General features: G+C 40.7%; 2 protein-coding genes and 1 long non-coding RNA gene across 3 annotated transcripts; 1 reads left to right on the forward strand and 2 right to left on the reverse strand.

Moving 5' to 3' along the window:
* Positions 1 to 4427: 4427 nt before the first annotated feature.
* rab42a (RAB42, member RAS oncogene family a) lies at positions 4428 to 6652 on the reverse strand. The gene is made up of 2 exons (XM_079571486.1): positions 6295 to 6652; positions 4428 to 4906 (listed from the first exon to the last, which is right to left on the reverse strand). The coding sequence occupies exons 1-2, from the start codon at positions 6507 to 6509 to the stop codon at positions 4465 to 4467; spliced, it is 657 nt and encodes a 218-aa protein (XP_079427612.1). The 5' UTR covers positions 6510 to 6652; the 3' UTR covers positions 4428 to 4464.
* LOC306974297 lies at positions 6553 to 8677 on the forward strand. The gene is made up of 4 exons (XR_013793620.1): positions 6553 to 6689; positions 7670 to 8023; positions 8187 to 8229; positions 8436 to 8677. It is a non-coding gene; the product is annotated as an uncharacterized lncRNA (long non-coding RNA).
* Positions 8678 to 9693: 1016 nt separating this feature from the next.
* LOC306974223 (CTP synthase 1) lies at positions 9694 to 14595 on the reverse strand. The gene is made up of 18 exons (XM_079571398.1): positions 14432 to 14595; positions 12858 to 13044; positions 12599 to 12769; positions 12352 to 12452; positions 12132 to 12248; positions 11963 to 12046; positions 11679 to 11759; positions 11451 to 11602; positions 11243 to 11375; positions 11073 to 11161; positions 10903 to 10997; positions 10763 to 10825; positions 10639 to 10682; positions 10457 to 10553; positions 10323 to 10378; positions 10147 to 10243; positions 9932 to 10076; positions 9694 to 9858 (listed from the first exon to the last, which is right to left on the reverse strand). Exons 1-18 carry the CDS (start codon positions 14495 to 14497, stop codon positions 9774 to 9776), a joined length of 1863 nt encoding a protein of 620 aa, XP_079427524.1. The 5' UTR covers positions 14498 to 14595; the 3' UTR covers positions 9694 to 9773.
* Between the last annotated feature and the right edge of the window lie 928 nt (positions 14596 to 15523).

Raw genomic sequence — 15523 nt, forward strand, 5'->3', positions numbered from 1 at the left:
ACTGTGATGTACTAGCTGACCGTTTCACCCGGCTAACTTTAGTCAGTGCGGTTCAGATTTGTGCGTGTTTTGGGGATCGCTTATGGAAAAACTTTCTTTTCTGATTTGTCTCGAGAGTTCCCTCTAACCTCCGTGTGATCCTTCAATTTTGCACCCTTTCAAGACCCTAATGCCAAAAAATGTTCACTCCAAAAAAGAGCCTGACAATAACCATACAATCATATTTGTTTCTGCTTCTTTTTACAACAATGTTCATTGGCTATTGGGTCATGTTGATGAGCCACCGGAGCCCGCAGCCTTCAGGTCCAAATGACAACAGCTTTCCACAATTAAAAACAAACTATTCGTAGTATTACAATTTACATGTATGAAGAAACGTGACAAAACGGTGAAGTCAATACTGAATATGTGGGTATAATATAAACAGTATCGACTGTCTGAGTGCTCATGTCTCACATGTTCACTAGTACTTTGGTTTTGTAGGTCTTTATTTGAACAAGTCAGGTCGGGCGCCGGGATAAATGATCACCAGCAGCCCTGGTTGTAAAAATTATGCTTCCGAAATCTCTTGATTGCGATTCCGCACGAAGGGTGAGATTCCTCCCCCCTCATGTGCCAAACATAGCAGAAACCCTTTTTACTGGAGTCCGTGAACACGACATGTTGTGAGCGGGGCGCAGATGTCTCTCGGTCAGGGTTTCAGGAAGACTCAGTGGCTCTGGTGGAGAATACTCATGTTTGGGCCAAACTATTCCGAGATCAATAATGAATGTTGAGCAAAATGTAAAACCATTGTATTAAAATGTCCTATTCACACAAATCTTTAGAGAAATGCAATATTAAGCTTCCGCGTGTAGTGGCAGAAAGGCATGATGGGTATAAAGGGGCGGGGAAATGCTTTCTTAAGCATTCTGATTGGCCAGTAGCTTTGCCACTGGTGATGCATTCACAGATCACTGGAAAGAATAATTTCACTCTAAAAAGCGATAGTTGTTTGCACATCTGCAAAGGTTTTTGTTTTCTGCTTTTAATAAATCTACTTTTGCGTCGTCTACAAAAAAAAATAACTTTTTTAGTGTTGTGAATGGCACTATTATTTAGGCACTATTATTTTTATTATTGTAGTTCTGTTGTTGTTTTGGTATGTGTTATTTCCCACGACACCATTAATTTGATCATAACATTACTCACGACACATGATGAAAACAAAAAGAATGTCCAGACACCATTCATTAAACACCTATTTATTTACCTTTCAACCAATCAGTTAAATCACAATGAATAAAAGGCAATTCCCTTAAATACAATATATAAAATAAATAATATTTAATCTGTGATGAAGCCTGTTTAGTGTCAGTCACTATTGTTATTGCAACAGTGCACACTGCTCACGCCTATATCTGCAATGTGTATATTACATTGAATGTGTTTCATTCTTGTTATATTTCCTATGTAAATATGTGTTGCTTCTCCTGAACATTGGCTTATTTTTTTTGTCTTTTTCTAAGTGGGTTGTTATCGGACAAGGTGACAATAATATGTAATATTTTACATTTGGCCGTACCTGGATTATAATTATATATTTACAAGAAATAAAAAAAAAAACTAGAAACCGTTTGCATTGAAAATCAAACACTGCATATGATTGTCAGTCAACCCATGCGATGATTGCTGAACTTTATGGTTATCTACTCTAAAAGTGGGGTGGTGAAAAATAATAAAAGATACATGTTTAGGCACACACACACAACAAAGGCGTAAGGGCAGTATTCAAATTTGTGAAATATGTTGGTGCGTTGGGGTGAGCAGACGTCCCAGTTTACCCGGGACAGTCCCAGGTTTGAAGCCTCTGTCTCATGTTCCCTTGGATTTCTCCAAAACCATTGATTGTTCCCAGTTTGATACAAGCTCTGTCCCAGTTTCTCCACCAGTGCCATGCCAGAAGTAACTTCTTTTTTTTGTTTTACTTGACACATAATGACTTTGGGTCATGTGTGCATCAACAATGAAATTGTCAGAGAAAATTAACCCAAAAGCTCAAAAGTCTACAGTCCATGAGGGGAGGGGGGGAATCGAACGTGGGTTACAGACATCTGTGTAAACAGAGATGCTGGTGGATAGTGAAACCATGGGAGAAAGTCTCCAAGGCAAATACCCTGTCATTTACTACATGAGGATAAAATAATGATCTTTTTAATGCCACTTGTGGAAAACTAGGAGTAGTGGATGACCGCAGTGCTGCCTGAGACCCTTGAGCAAGATTCAGCGGCAGGGAAGATTAGCCAATTTGCGCATGTTTTGCGTTGACGGGGCAAACCTTGAGGAAAGTTACCCAGACACAGGAGGAACATGCTAACTCCACACAGGAAGGCCCACATGGTCTGGGAAGCCAACCCAGGACCTTCTTGTTGTGAGGCAAGAACGAGCTAACCACTCGGCCACTACATTGCCACTTTGTCATTTCACAATTTATATATAAGAACACAAATTTAACAAGTGCCTTTCTTTCCTTTCACTGAATGTACTCCATTGTTAGTCACAATCACTTATGTTAATGTTCTTCATGTTTGTGTCTGCTACTAACACCGTGCACAAGTAGCATGCATAATGTGGGAGGAGTTTCAATGTATGCCTTTGCTTTGCAATCATTTTGTTATTAATATTTTTGTATTATTTTGGCTGAAGTTAAGAATTGTCAATCAGCACTGTAAATTAATAAAGAAGTCAATGGTTATCTATTTGCATTTCTCACGAGGAGATATTGGATGGGTTTTTGTCATAAAAACATTATGTCATTTGTTTTAATATTTCCATCAATACTAATTTGAAGATACATTAGGCAAAATGTTGTAAAGAAAGGATTAGTTTAAAAACATTAAGAAGTAGCACAGCACTAAAGTAATAATTTAAAATTATATTCAAAGAATGTATCAAATTTTGTTTTTAAATAATGCTCACAAAATAGCACATATTTGATTCTAGTTATGTAGTGTAGCCCAAGCAGTCATTACATTTCGCTTTTGGTAATAGACACTTTTTCTTTGATGGAGAAACTTATACTAGACTTAAAAAACCTACTGCTTTAAAGCGTATTCTAATATTAACATTTAATAAAGGTTTGATCCAACTTTTAGCTTTGTTGATCTGAAGCTATGTTACAAATACTTTCATGAAACTATGTTTCAGTCTTACTCTATACATTGTACCTACAAAGGACTTTTTTTTTTTTTTTTACAAAATAATGAGCTATTCACACAATGAATTGGGCTAAGTTTGGCATAGGTGCACACATACAGCTTACATGGGAAAGCATTAACTTGGTAAAACAGAGCAGAGTGCACGACATCTGTCCACATTAAAAGGCTCTCGGTGACCTTTTCAGCTTTCATCTCATACATTTCAGTTGTATTTACAATGGTACAGTCACAAGATTGGAGACTAGTTCACAAATATAAACTCACAGGAGTGCAGTGTAACATTGGTGATGCACAGCAATAGTTCATATACAGCTTCAGTCTGGAGTCCATTCATTTCAGCCAATCACCTAAAACAAGGCAGGCCCTCTCACCTGAAATGTAACAAGTCAACATGCTTCAGCACATGGTTTAAAGAAACAACAGAATCTTCTATCAGGACAGTCTCACAGAGCACGTGGTGACGGAGGTGAGACACAGAGCTGAGCCTGTGTCTGATGGCATGATGTGGGAAGAAGTGGAAAGGTAGACATACAGTAGTAGTATCCACAACAGTGGTATGGTCTGGTCTGGTCTGGTAACTCAGTCATTGCTTAATTGCCTACATTTGTTATTTTCTTTACCTTTTCAGTTGATCTTTATTGGGATCAACATTTGCCACTTTAGAAAGGACCAGATGGTCTTTTGTAGACTGAAATGAGGCCGGTATTAATTCTCAGTCATCCAGGCAGGGGCGGACTGGGACTAAAAAATGGCCCTGGACTCTGACGAGTCCGGCCCAAGTTAGTGTGAACACAAGCATTCACAAAGTCATATTTTGACATCAATTTATAATAGGCCTAATTTTTATTGCGCGATTGCTGTGTCACCAATTAACAGAGCTGTTTTTAGACAGAATAGAGATTTTTTGTTTTTTGCTGCTTCACTGTGCTATTGCAAGGCCGGATAGCAGCACCCCCTTGCAAGCTGGTGGCCCTCAAGCCAGCAGCCCTTCTGTGCTCCTCCAGAATGGACCTATGGCCAGTCCGCCCCTGCATCCAGGTGGCTAATTCAATCTTGTGAATCATGTTTTAATTTAGCAAGAGTACTTGTTACTGTTTCTTTTTAAAATTCTTATATGCAGTATCATGTTTCATTGAAAAATACATTGTGTGGCCCAAGCTGTTAGAGGCTTGCTTTAGAAACGCTCACTCTCCTGTGCACAGCACAATGGACAGCTAGCTCTCTTCTGAGCAGTACCATACCACCGGGTGGATGCCTCAGTCAAAAGTCAGCAGTGGCAGCCTTTCTCAGGGGCTGCTCTTGCTAGTTCCTCTTCCTCGTCTGCAGGGTAGAGCACCTTGGCAGTCAGACCACTCTTGACTCCATCCCATCCATCTCTTGTGGTGATCTCTCCCATCTTCATGAGCTCGTAGATATCTCTGGTGAGCAGTTCGAAGGCGCGATCCACGTTGCTGTTGCACTTGGCAGAAGTCTCCACATAGCGGATCCCCAGGTCTGCAGCCAGCTGCTCCGCCTCATCGCGGCTCACTTTGCGCTCTTTGTTCAGGTCGCTCTTGTGGCCAATGAGGATGTAGACCATGTGGTGGGGCAGGATGTGCTCGCTCACCTCCTTGTGCCAGTCCCTCACGTGCTCGAAGGTCTTTCGGTTTGTCAAGTCAAACACCAGCAGTCCGCCCACTGAGTTACGGTAATAGGATGTAGTGATAGATCTAGGGAGAAAAAGAATCACAGGGTTAATTTTACAACAGAGAAACATAATTATGAACTGTGCATATGTGTAAATTTCAATATGAGAGCAAATGAGGCAGCTTATATTGACTCAGATCCGAAAGAGTAAAAATAACTACAAAAAATAACTGCTTTAACAGCCACAACGACAAATACTCCTTAGGCTAAGTGTCATTTAATACTTTAAGTTGTTGCACTGTAAAAAAGATAAAATGCTGAACAAGCTTTAGACCACATGATTGAATCTCTACCAATGTGGTAATTTACTTAGTGTCAGCAAACTTAAAATGACACTGTTGCACAATAGAGAATTCCTTCAAGCATACAATACAATATGCTGAGAATTAGATGCTAATTCCTTAAGCTCTTTACCATTTAACACATGCTCTCTTTAGTGACACTAATAAAGCCACCACTTCAATAGCAAGCATAAAAATAAAAGGCTATACTGTTCTGTGAGAGTCACTACATCAGCTACACTTCAAACACTAAATGTAGCTGTTTTTTTTTCCCCATCCCAAAGTTGCAAAGACAGAGGTGAAAGAAAACCGAGAAAAGCCCTTCTCAGAAGCCTTGATTTCAAAAGCAAAGAAGATCTATCCGGCCAAGAAATACTTTGACAGCCGGCTACACATGAAATAGAACAATCAACAGGCCCAAAAGCATCCACATTTGAGGCTTGTCATCCTCCTGTTGCAGTCTCCGTTGCCTGGGAGACTGTAGGTTCCCAAAGCATAAAGACAAGTGGAGGCAAGAGGATGAGGAGGATGCAGAAATGTCCATCATCCATGTATGAATGCGTGGTGGTGGTGATGCAATGTGATTTTCTAGTGTAGGGGGGCAGGACATCACAAGACCAGGGCGAGCAATAATCATGCCTTGACCTGCTTCTCAAATGTCCCCATTATCGCATCAGTTGTCCCCAAGCTTTAGTCCAAGCCGAGGTTGAATTACATAGCCTAAAAAATATGTAGTATTAGGCCTTGCCAATACAATCTATCTTGTTCACAATCAAATCAAAACGTCTGAATGGCATTTGGCCTACATGCACCCAAGTGAACACATCCGACTCTATCTTTAGTGAACGACTAGCCTACATTTGGCATGCTATGTTATTAACCATTTTGATCTTTAGATGCTATGCTGTTGCCAATGCCACTGCTAGGCCAATATGCACTCATGGTTTTGTGAGTGTATCAAGCCTATGCACTGCAATAGATGTTTTTTTGCCTCAGCATAGAGAGTGAGAGACACCGCTTGGAGGTTTTGTCCGCCATACATCATTTGTATACACGCCTATGCCCCTACATTATAACCATCTCCAGCTCGAATGATCATGAAAATATGCTTTTGAATTCCATTCCTTTACCTGAAGCGCTCTTGTCCGGCCGTGTCCCACAACTGGAGCTTTATCTTCACCCCTGATTCGATGTCGAGGGATCTGGCATAAAAATCTACACCGACCGTGGGATCTGCTACATCACTGTAAATACCGTCCGTGAAACGTTTCAGCAGCGACGATTTTCCGACGGTGGAGTCCCCGAGAAGAATGATCCGAAACTGATATTGCCACAAAATATCCATGGCATGACTAGTGGATGAAACAAAGCCCCCTACAATATGTTTACATGGAGTCCAAGGCTGCGGGTGCTGCTCGTCCGTCTGCTGCTCGGGAAGGAGCGAGGAGCGAGCTAACCAGGGCGAGATCACGTGACGCGTGTACCTATGCTCCACCACGGGCCACTATGACCACAGTGAGCAATTGTAAGAACTAACAGATAAGCCCCATTGATATTTTAATCTGAAAAGTCTACTCGTGGCTGGCTGCTACTCTGTGCTGTGTGTCTGCGCCATTTCGATAATCTGCATTCTTTTAACATTCTTTTAATATTGGGCAATAGGCTATTAGACCAAAAGGCCATAGTTGCCTTGTGTGCATTTCTAAGTAGCCGCTTTGTTGAATGGACCAACAGTATCACAAATAATAACCGAAGGGAAGGTTGCTGTCCAGGGTTCTGAAATGGGGCTTGGAAAAGACTGGGAGAGCTACCACATTTAAACGTTTGCACTTTAATCGAAGTGCTCGTTCATGACTGACCGCATGAAACCTCCCTCAAAGTCGCTTTGTGGGTGTATGATGTCAAATATCATGTCACGTGACAACATAAACGCCGTTATTTCATAAAAACGCAAGGCAAACTACATATCCCACAATGCCATGTTGCACGTGAGCTCAGCTGGCCAATCAGCGTTAACCGGAAATGCGCTGAGGTATATAAGCGCGTGGCACCCGCTCTCTGTCCTCTTCCTTCCTCGTGTTTCTTCGACTGAGGAGGGCGAAGAAGAACGGGAGTTGTTCGGTAAGGCTTAAGGACATTGTTTCGTATTTAAGAGCATGATACAGAGTTTCACGTTGTTCTGCTAAAAGTATTCACAGCAAGAGACCGCTATAATGAAGTTTGTGAAGACTGTAATGTAACGTTAGCCAACTTGCGCGACCATGCTAATCGTGCTAAACGCTGGTGGTATGCGTTTTGCAGTCAAATGTGTATCTCAAATCTCAAACTTTTATCATTGGCTTAAAACGTGTGGAAGTAAATCCTCTTTTTGCACGCTGGGAGTGGGTTTGCTGCAGTAAAGTTAGTGCGCCTCCACCACGTGGCTTATAAGCGCAAGTCTGCTTGAGCTAAAACTGTCTTATTGCCACACCTTTGCTTATAAGTAACTTTTTTTTTCCTTTCCAGTAAACCGAGCAAAACCACGATGCTGGAGCACGCTGGGATGGTGGCTTCTGGAAACAGGCAAGTCCATTTCACACGTGTTGGATCTGTAAGGCACTTATCGAAGCCGTCCATGTTTGGTGGTAGCAGTGGACGGTCAAAAGGATGCCGAAACAAACACTTCCACCGACGGTCGCTGTTCAGTTCAATGTAACTGTCTCAGCAACATTTTGGGGAAGGACATTTTGTTCAAAGTTTATATTTGTATGTACAGATGTATTCAATGGCTTTTATCTATTCCAGGTGCTGCCCAATTGAACCTGAGAATGGCGTTACTTGATCCAGTAAACCCATGAAAGCGATGGCAGTATTGAAAAGGTACATTTGAATAGGGAATGAGGCTACTCTTCTGGCTATGATGACACACTTGCCCTCACTGATAATGGTGATGAGGCTTTTATGTACTCTGCTGAGCCACACTTCCATAAATTAAACAATCTATATAATTGAGGAATTGGCTCATAATGGTTTTGTTTTTCAGGGACCGCTACTGTGCCGTGACATAAAGCCTGTGTTATATTGAGGTAAGTTCCATCTAGAAATGGTGTCTGTGAAGGCATGCAATCCTAAGGACCTGTGCTTGGCTGTAGTGCTGGTTCTCCAAGTGCATGCTAGAAAATTGGGTGGTCTTTGACTGCTGTGGCCTTTTGTGCCATAAGCAGCCACTCAACTGTCCAACAGAATTTGCACCTGAAACTGTTCTTATTTGTTTTGTTTTTTTGTCCCAAAGGAGATTTTCATTGCTCTGATGGAACCTGACCCCTACCAGATCAAGATGAGGTGTCATTGGTGACAAAACCTGACTACTGCTGGATCAAGTTGAGGTATTTGTCATTGGCTGCTGGGGCAACATCTGTTACTGATCTATGATGATCTCTTAACACTATGTGACTGTTGGATGAAGCTAGCGGATATGGGACTGAGATTTGCTTGACTCATTATATTGTGGCGACATTTAATGCTGTGACCTGAAATAAGTTCGTTCCTTTTTCAGACCCTGTATGGAGATGGAATGGAGGCGCTGTTTCAAGACTGATGCTCAGTGGGGCAACTTTTGTTATATGAAGCTGTGAGGAAATTAGGATTTGAAATTCCTGAATAAAGACATATTGATTTAAATGCATCTGTCATTGATTTGGTCACCTAATCACTTATGGAGATTTTCAACAAGGATTAATGGCATGTAGCAAACCATCTTGAAATGTTCAGTCTTCTAATGGCAGTGAAAAGTTGAGAAACGTCCAAGTGGTAATCTCAAATGGACTAGGGATTTGTGATACAATACAGCTGTGTGAATGTCAAATCTTGGAAGGGAAGTTGGCAGGGCCAGGTCAGTTACCTGCGTGGAAGATCTTTAGATCGAAGTTGGTCATTTTGTACTCTCCAGCCGATTCAGGTTGTTAGTCTCTAAGGGTTATGCGTTGCAGTCTAAGCTTGTGCCTGACGGCATAGGATTTGAGTTGTGAATGGGTCTGATTCTACACATTAGGACAGGAACAATTTTTAAACTCCCTTTACACCAGTGTTCAACCTTGAGCCAAGGCACATTTCATTGAAAAAATCACGAGGCACACCGAGCAGAAAAGGTTAAATAACTAGCCTATATTCAGTCATTCTCATCAAAGTGTCTTGAATAGGAACACCGTATAGTCTCGCTAGCCACAATGCCATTGATCTCAAATGTGCTACCTGCAGCCACTTATATGGAAGAGTATTACATGGTTACTCTGCCGATCACTAGAGGGCACAGACATTCGAAAACTACATTTATGGATAATGAATTTTAAAAAACTAGGTGAAATTGCATAATTTCCCAAGGCACACCAGACAATATCTCAGTGGTTGAAAAACACTGCTTTAGGGAAAAGTTGTTTGTGAATCCCCTTCCCATGTGGAAATTGCATTCCCTAATTTGGTTAACATTTTGCTAGAGGCAGAAAGCTCACAAATCGTGATGCATAACTTTCTTCAACCAAACAAATGCTAGTGTGGATCACATTTATTGAACTTTAAAAAATAAATGCATACTTTTAGCTAAAACACTTTTTGAACATGTTTGTTCCTTAGATTACTCATTAGAAATTGATGGCAACTTCAACTCTGAAATTTCAGAGTCTGGTGTGCTGCTCCCACTTCGGTCACTGTATGTGTCCCTGAGAACGAATTGCAAACGGTTACTTGACAAGCTTTACTATGCCCATGAGTATATCAGTAGCAACAATTTACCGTGGAGACATTCGGCAGCCCTTCTGCAAGTAGCTTGGCAACTTCCCTGCAGCTGCCAACAATAATCCAAGATAGGGTGGTGATGGTTTGATGGGACGTGAGGTGAATTCTGGATGGTACTGCACGCCGACAAAATATGGGTGATCTTTTGAAAAAAAATAAAGTCTTTTAATAGTCATAAACAATAAGGCAAGTGCATATTTGTTTTAACATACCATCTAATTCTATGACCTCCATCCGTTCACCTTCAACATCCTGACCGACAAAGCGGAAGCCTTTCTCCTCAAAGTGGCTCTTGAGCTCTGGATTGACCTGTATTAGGGTAGAATACAGTCAATAGATCATTTTACTTGGGTAGTACATGCATACTCTAAAAAAGAAGCACACTTGCCTCAAAACGATGTCTGTGTCTTTCCTCAACATAGTCTGCATCTCCATAAAGTTTGCCTTGAAAAGATTTTTGAAAAAGTTCTAACAAAGATACCAACCAATTATCTACACATTTGCAATTTTAATTTTCCTTACGCAATACGCTGCTGTTTGTTTTGAAGATGGTCCGTCTCTTCCCTAAGCGCATTGTGCCACCCATTTGACCAGGGTTGTGTTCTGGCATATCGATCACCTGTTGCGGTAAAATGTTATAACATGTGTAAGCAAGTTCAGAAACAGACGACAGTATGTGTATATGTATTGAAATCAAGACTCACCACTGGATGTTTGGTTTCTGGATCAAATTCTGTTGAATTTGCATCTGCAAATTAAAAATGAACAACAAATTACGCAAAGTTAATTTAATAAGATGCAAGCCACTGACTAGAACTTATGTCCTACCTTTCCAGCCAAGTGTGTTTCTGGCAAATTCACAGACCGCCAGCTGCATTCCCAAACACACACCTGTGTAAGATTACAGAAAAGACGATTTTAGATTGACCATAATTCTATTATCAACAGTGCATTGTCTTTGTTATTACCCAAGAGAGGTTTCTTCTGTTTCCTGGCCCAGCCAATAGCATGAATCTTGCCTTCAGTGCCTCTGACGCCAAAACCTCCAGGAACAAGGACGCCACTGAAAGCACAAATATGTCTAATTACTGCTCAAAATATAATTCACATTAACACGCATGTAGTAAATCATACTTACTCAGCACTACAGAGTTTCTGCCAAGCATCATGGTATTTTACTGGTTCCTCATGTAGAGTACTTGGCTCAAGAGAAGCAGAGTCTATGTACTAAAACAGAAAAAAAAATCAATCAAACATCAATATACAGTGGGAGCTATCTCTAAAAAGACCAACCTCAACAACACTTACTTTGACTTCTAATTTGTGACTAATGGCCAGAGCTGAGTGCTCCAGTGCTTTAATGACCGAGGCGTACGAGTCTGAGAACTTTGTGTACTTTCCCACCAGAGCTATAGAACATTGTTCAAGCAGTCTGTCTGAACTGCAAAGATAATAGAAATGTCAAGTTGACTCCAAGTTAGGATTAAAAACATAACATTATGCCATTGTGAGTTACCGGTCAGACATCTCCTTCCATTTTGTGAGCATCTTCCTAGGCCGGGTCTCGATGGGCATGTTGAGTCTGCGACTCAGATAACCCACCACTCCCTGCTTCTCCAGCAGTAATGGCACTCTGTAGATGGATGACACGTCATGCACACAGATCACCTGAAACAAAACCAATACTTTTAGAACAAGCAAGAAGTTATATCTTATATCATAATTTAAAAAAGGATAGGAATACCTGTTCAGGGGCAACATGGCAAAACATTGAAATCTTTTCTTTAACAGATGTCTCCAAAGCAGTGGTGCAGCGACACATGATCTGAGAGCACACAATTGAAGAAATCATCATCATCATCATCATCATCATCATCATCAATCATCAATCATCAATCATCAATCATCAATCATCATCAATCATCATCCAATTTGAACACATTAGAAAATAAGAGTCCAGTCCATTACCTAATAACCATCTCATCAAAAGTCCCCCAGTAACCATCTTCCCCAAGACTTCTGACTCACCAGATCAGGGGATAAACCCAGTCCTCTCAGCTCTCTGACACTGTTCTGGGTAGGTTTAGTTTTCTGCTCCCCAGTTGCACTGGGCTAGATCAGACAAAACAAAGTTAATATTATTGTGAAGGAAAGTCCTACTTTCATTATAAAAAAGGTTGAGGGGCTGTTTTCTTACCTGGGGAATCAAGCTGACATGAATGTTACAGAAGTTCTCTCTCTTGACCTTAAACTGGAATTGCCTGAAGGCCTCAATAAAAGGCATGCTCTCAATGTCTCCAACGGTTCCCCCCAACTAAAAGACAAAAGACAAAATTATACCATGTTCACCAAGCTAATACAGAACAATTATTTTATATTATAAGTAACATGATACAAGCTGGACACATCAGACTGACCTCTATTACACAAACTTGAGGTTCCACACCATCATCATCAACAGGGACTTTGGCCTGCTTTACAACCCACTCCTGAATGGCATCTGTTATATGTGGAACCACTGAAAAGGAAAGATCAGAATAAATTGGCCGACATGACCTCGTTGAGTCCCAAAACTGTCCAATTAGGCAACGATTTAAAGTCATTAAAAATCTATTTTGTGCGTAGCATCCAACTCGCTTGATTTCTGAGTAACGCAAGTATCACCTTGCACTGTTTTCCCAAGGTAGTCCCCCCTCCTCTCCTTGTTGATTACCGACTGGTAGATCTTTCCGGTGGTCAGGTTGTTGTCTCTGGTGAGTCGGATGTCCAGGAACCTTTCATAGTTCCCTAGGTCCAAATCGACCTCACCTCCATCATCCAACACAAAGACCTCCCCTGAAGATACAAAATACAAGCTGGGCATTAATAACGACTCAAGCAAAGAAGCATTATATAGTAAACATGTTTTTTTTATTTCTCATACCATGTTCGTAGGGTGAAAAGGTGCCAGCGTCTATGTTGATATATGGGTCGATCTTAATCGCAGTGACATGTAAGCCACATGACTTCAAGATGGTGCCGACACTGCTTGCTATAATGCCTTTGCCAATCCCCGAAATGACACCACCAGTTACAAGGATGTACTTCATTGTTTTTCTGGGCTCTGGAATCTAAAGAAAGAGAAAATAAGTTTGTGTTATTGAGTGTCAAATATTTATTAGAAAACACAAGTGAAGTTACTCCCAGAATTTCGGGTGGCATCCCGCGAATATGAGCAAAGGCTGCCACAAAACTGTCCTGATTGTTTTAAAATGTGGAGTGACAGAATCAGTACAATGGGACTGGTTGGACATTAGGCCATTTTGTATATTATGGGATACTTGCTTTTCGTTATTGTTCAACTAAGCCATTTGATTTAATTGTGTACAATAGTCAAATCAAATCAAATTTATTTATAAGCACATTTAAAACAACTGCTGTTGATCAAAGTGCTTCACAAAAGGTCTACAGTACAGAAACAAATAGAAATATAATAATAAGAAACAAAACACAATATTCAAAACAGCAAAGCACTAACAGCTTAGATTTGGCCAGATATGTGCTAGACAGTGTTAAAAGCTTTTGCATAAAAGTGTGTCTTAAGCAGCGATTTAAAATATTCAAGTGTCTGTGCAGCTCTGATGTGGAGGCAGTTAATTCCACAGTTTTGGAGCTGCAACAGAGAAAGCCCTGTCCCCTTTAGTCACATATTTGGAGCGAGGAACCTCTAAAGGCAGCAGATCTCAGAGTCAACCTACAATCATCCCACCATGATGAAAAAACAACAATATATCCAAGAACAATAGACTACATAGACCTGTGACAGCGTGGTTGAAACAGCGTGGTGTGTTCAGGAAGGTAATTATGACCAAATATAACACTTTTTAAAAATCTATATATATATATTTTCTATGTACACATGCCACGCACATTAACTTGTGATTGTTTATGTATGTCACTCTACGGAGGGGAAAAAAACACGTTTCAATCCTAAAAGAGTAACGTCGTCCCACCGCCTCTCCGGGTTACGCTGTGCTCCAAATCCAACCCAGCACAATATTGCCGCCATGAGATGCTAAGCTAATGCTAACAGCTGAGATCACGCCGAGCACGGAGACAGTGACACATGAGGATAATCACCAAGCGTGTGCGTTTAAAACAATGAGGCAACAGTGAGGTAAAGCTCAATGAAAAGGAATCAAGGGGTCACAAATAAAGGGCAACATTCCCTGCTACATCAGGTTAGCGACACATAATAACCACACCGCGGTACAACCGACTTTACAAAATAAAGACACTAGTTCGTCTGTAATATTGAACACACTGAACACTTTTTCCAATACACGTAGGTTTATGAACAACCCAATTATGCAGAATAACTAATAAGCAAATTGTACCATCAAATGAATGAAAAGTAGCGATATGTTCAATGTGTTGCCGGAAGTAGAAGTCACTTTTGTTCTATAACTTTGCTAACAATCCATCCTGTATAAAAGCATCGCCGAACACATTCCTTACCAAAGCTTTACTTTCGCTACAGAATCGTCTACAGTGGAATAAATTAAAAGCTGCCCTGAAAACCATCCACCGCGGCGTAGCCAGCTTCTTGATCTGTGTCCTTTCACTGGAGGCTCAGGCTCAGCTCACACTAGCCCCGCACGTGTGGACCACACGGAACAAGCTGCAGCGCGACGGCAATACTGAGGCCTTCAGGGAACACGGAAAGTTTCCTTCCAGTGCGGAGACTGCCGTATTGAAGTAATAATTTTCGAACTTAAAACATAATATATGTAGGATATCTGTGTTCAAATGTAGCAAAGGCAACACTGTGTAATGTTACATTTTGAGCAGTCTTGGTAAAAGAGAGATAACCAGCCAATATGGACTAAAGGACACCCACTTTGGAGTTTGGACATTTAGCTGCTTTTAGCTACACTGGTTATAGGACCAGCCACACTAGAAGGTTCTAGCAGCTATTTGCATTTCACTAGGAGGGAAAGGGCCCTAAATTGAAATTGTGATGCGTCAAGATTCAGAAAGGAAAGGTTTTTGTGACGCATGTGTGTGTTTTCTAACGGACATAACAGCAGCATCTGGGTGTTTTAATAAAGCCACCAGCAGGGGGCACTCTGCTCTCACACAGTGGCTCCTGCCTTGCTCATGAAAGTGCATGGGCATGAAATGAATGAATGGCTTGTGTTTATAAAATGATGTCGGTACGTTTTCAACGTTTTCAAAGTCACTTGAAGATATAGGCAGATATAGGCAAGCCCCAGTCACAACAAAAGTGTATGTCCATATAATATAATATAATATAATATAATTAGAATATCATGAAAAAGTGCATTTACTTCTGTTGTCCAACTTAAAAAATGTGAAACTAATATATGATATAGACTCATGACATGCAAAGTGACATATGTCAAGCCTGATATATTCTAATTTTCTCAGATTTCTAATTTGGGGGTTTTACAAGTTGTGAGCCATAATCATCAAAATGATAACAAATAAAGGCTACATCTCATTTTGCATGTAATGAGTCTGTCATATATTAGATTCACAGTTTAAGTTGAATAACAGGAGTAAATGCACTTTTTCATGATATTCTAT

Source organism: Gobius niger (assembly GCF_951799975.1).
Source record: "Gobius niger genome assembly, chromosome: 14".
Taxonomy (NCBI): Eukaryota; Metazoa; Chordata; class Actinopteri; order Gobiiformes; family Gobiidae; genus Gobius; species Gobius niger.

Bases quoted from the DNA above. Each gene is read 5' to 3' on its own strand.
- rab42a (XM_079571486.1), bottom strand. From the start codon at position 6,509: ATGGATATTTTGTGGCAATATCAGTTTCGGATCATTCTTCTCGGGGAC. The intron at 4,907-6,294 runs GTAAAGGAATGG...TTTTCTCCCTAG, and splicing joins GCCGGACAAGAGCGCTTCAG to ATCTATCACTACATCCTATT.
- LOC306974223 (XM_079571398.1), bottom strand. From the start codon at position 14,497: ATGGTTTTCAGGGCAGCTTTTAATTTATTCCACTGTAGACGATTCTGT. The intron at 12,770-12,857 runs GTATGAGAAATA...TTGTATCTTCAG, and splicing joins CTTTTCACCCTACGAACATG to GGGAGGTCTTTGTGTTGGAT. The intron at 10,826-10,902 runs GTAATAACAAAG...AATCTTACACAG, and splicing joins ACAGAAGAAACCTCTCTTGG to GTGTGTGTTTGGGAATGCAG.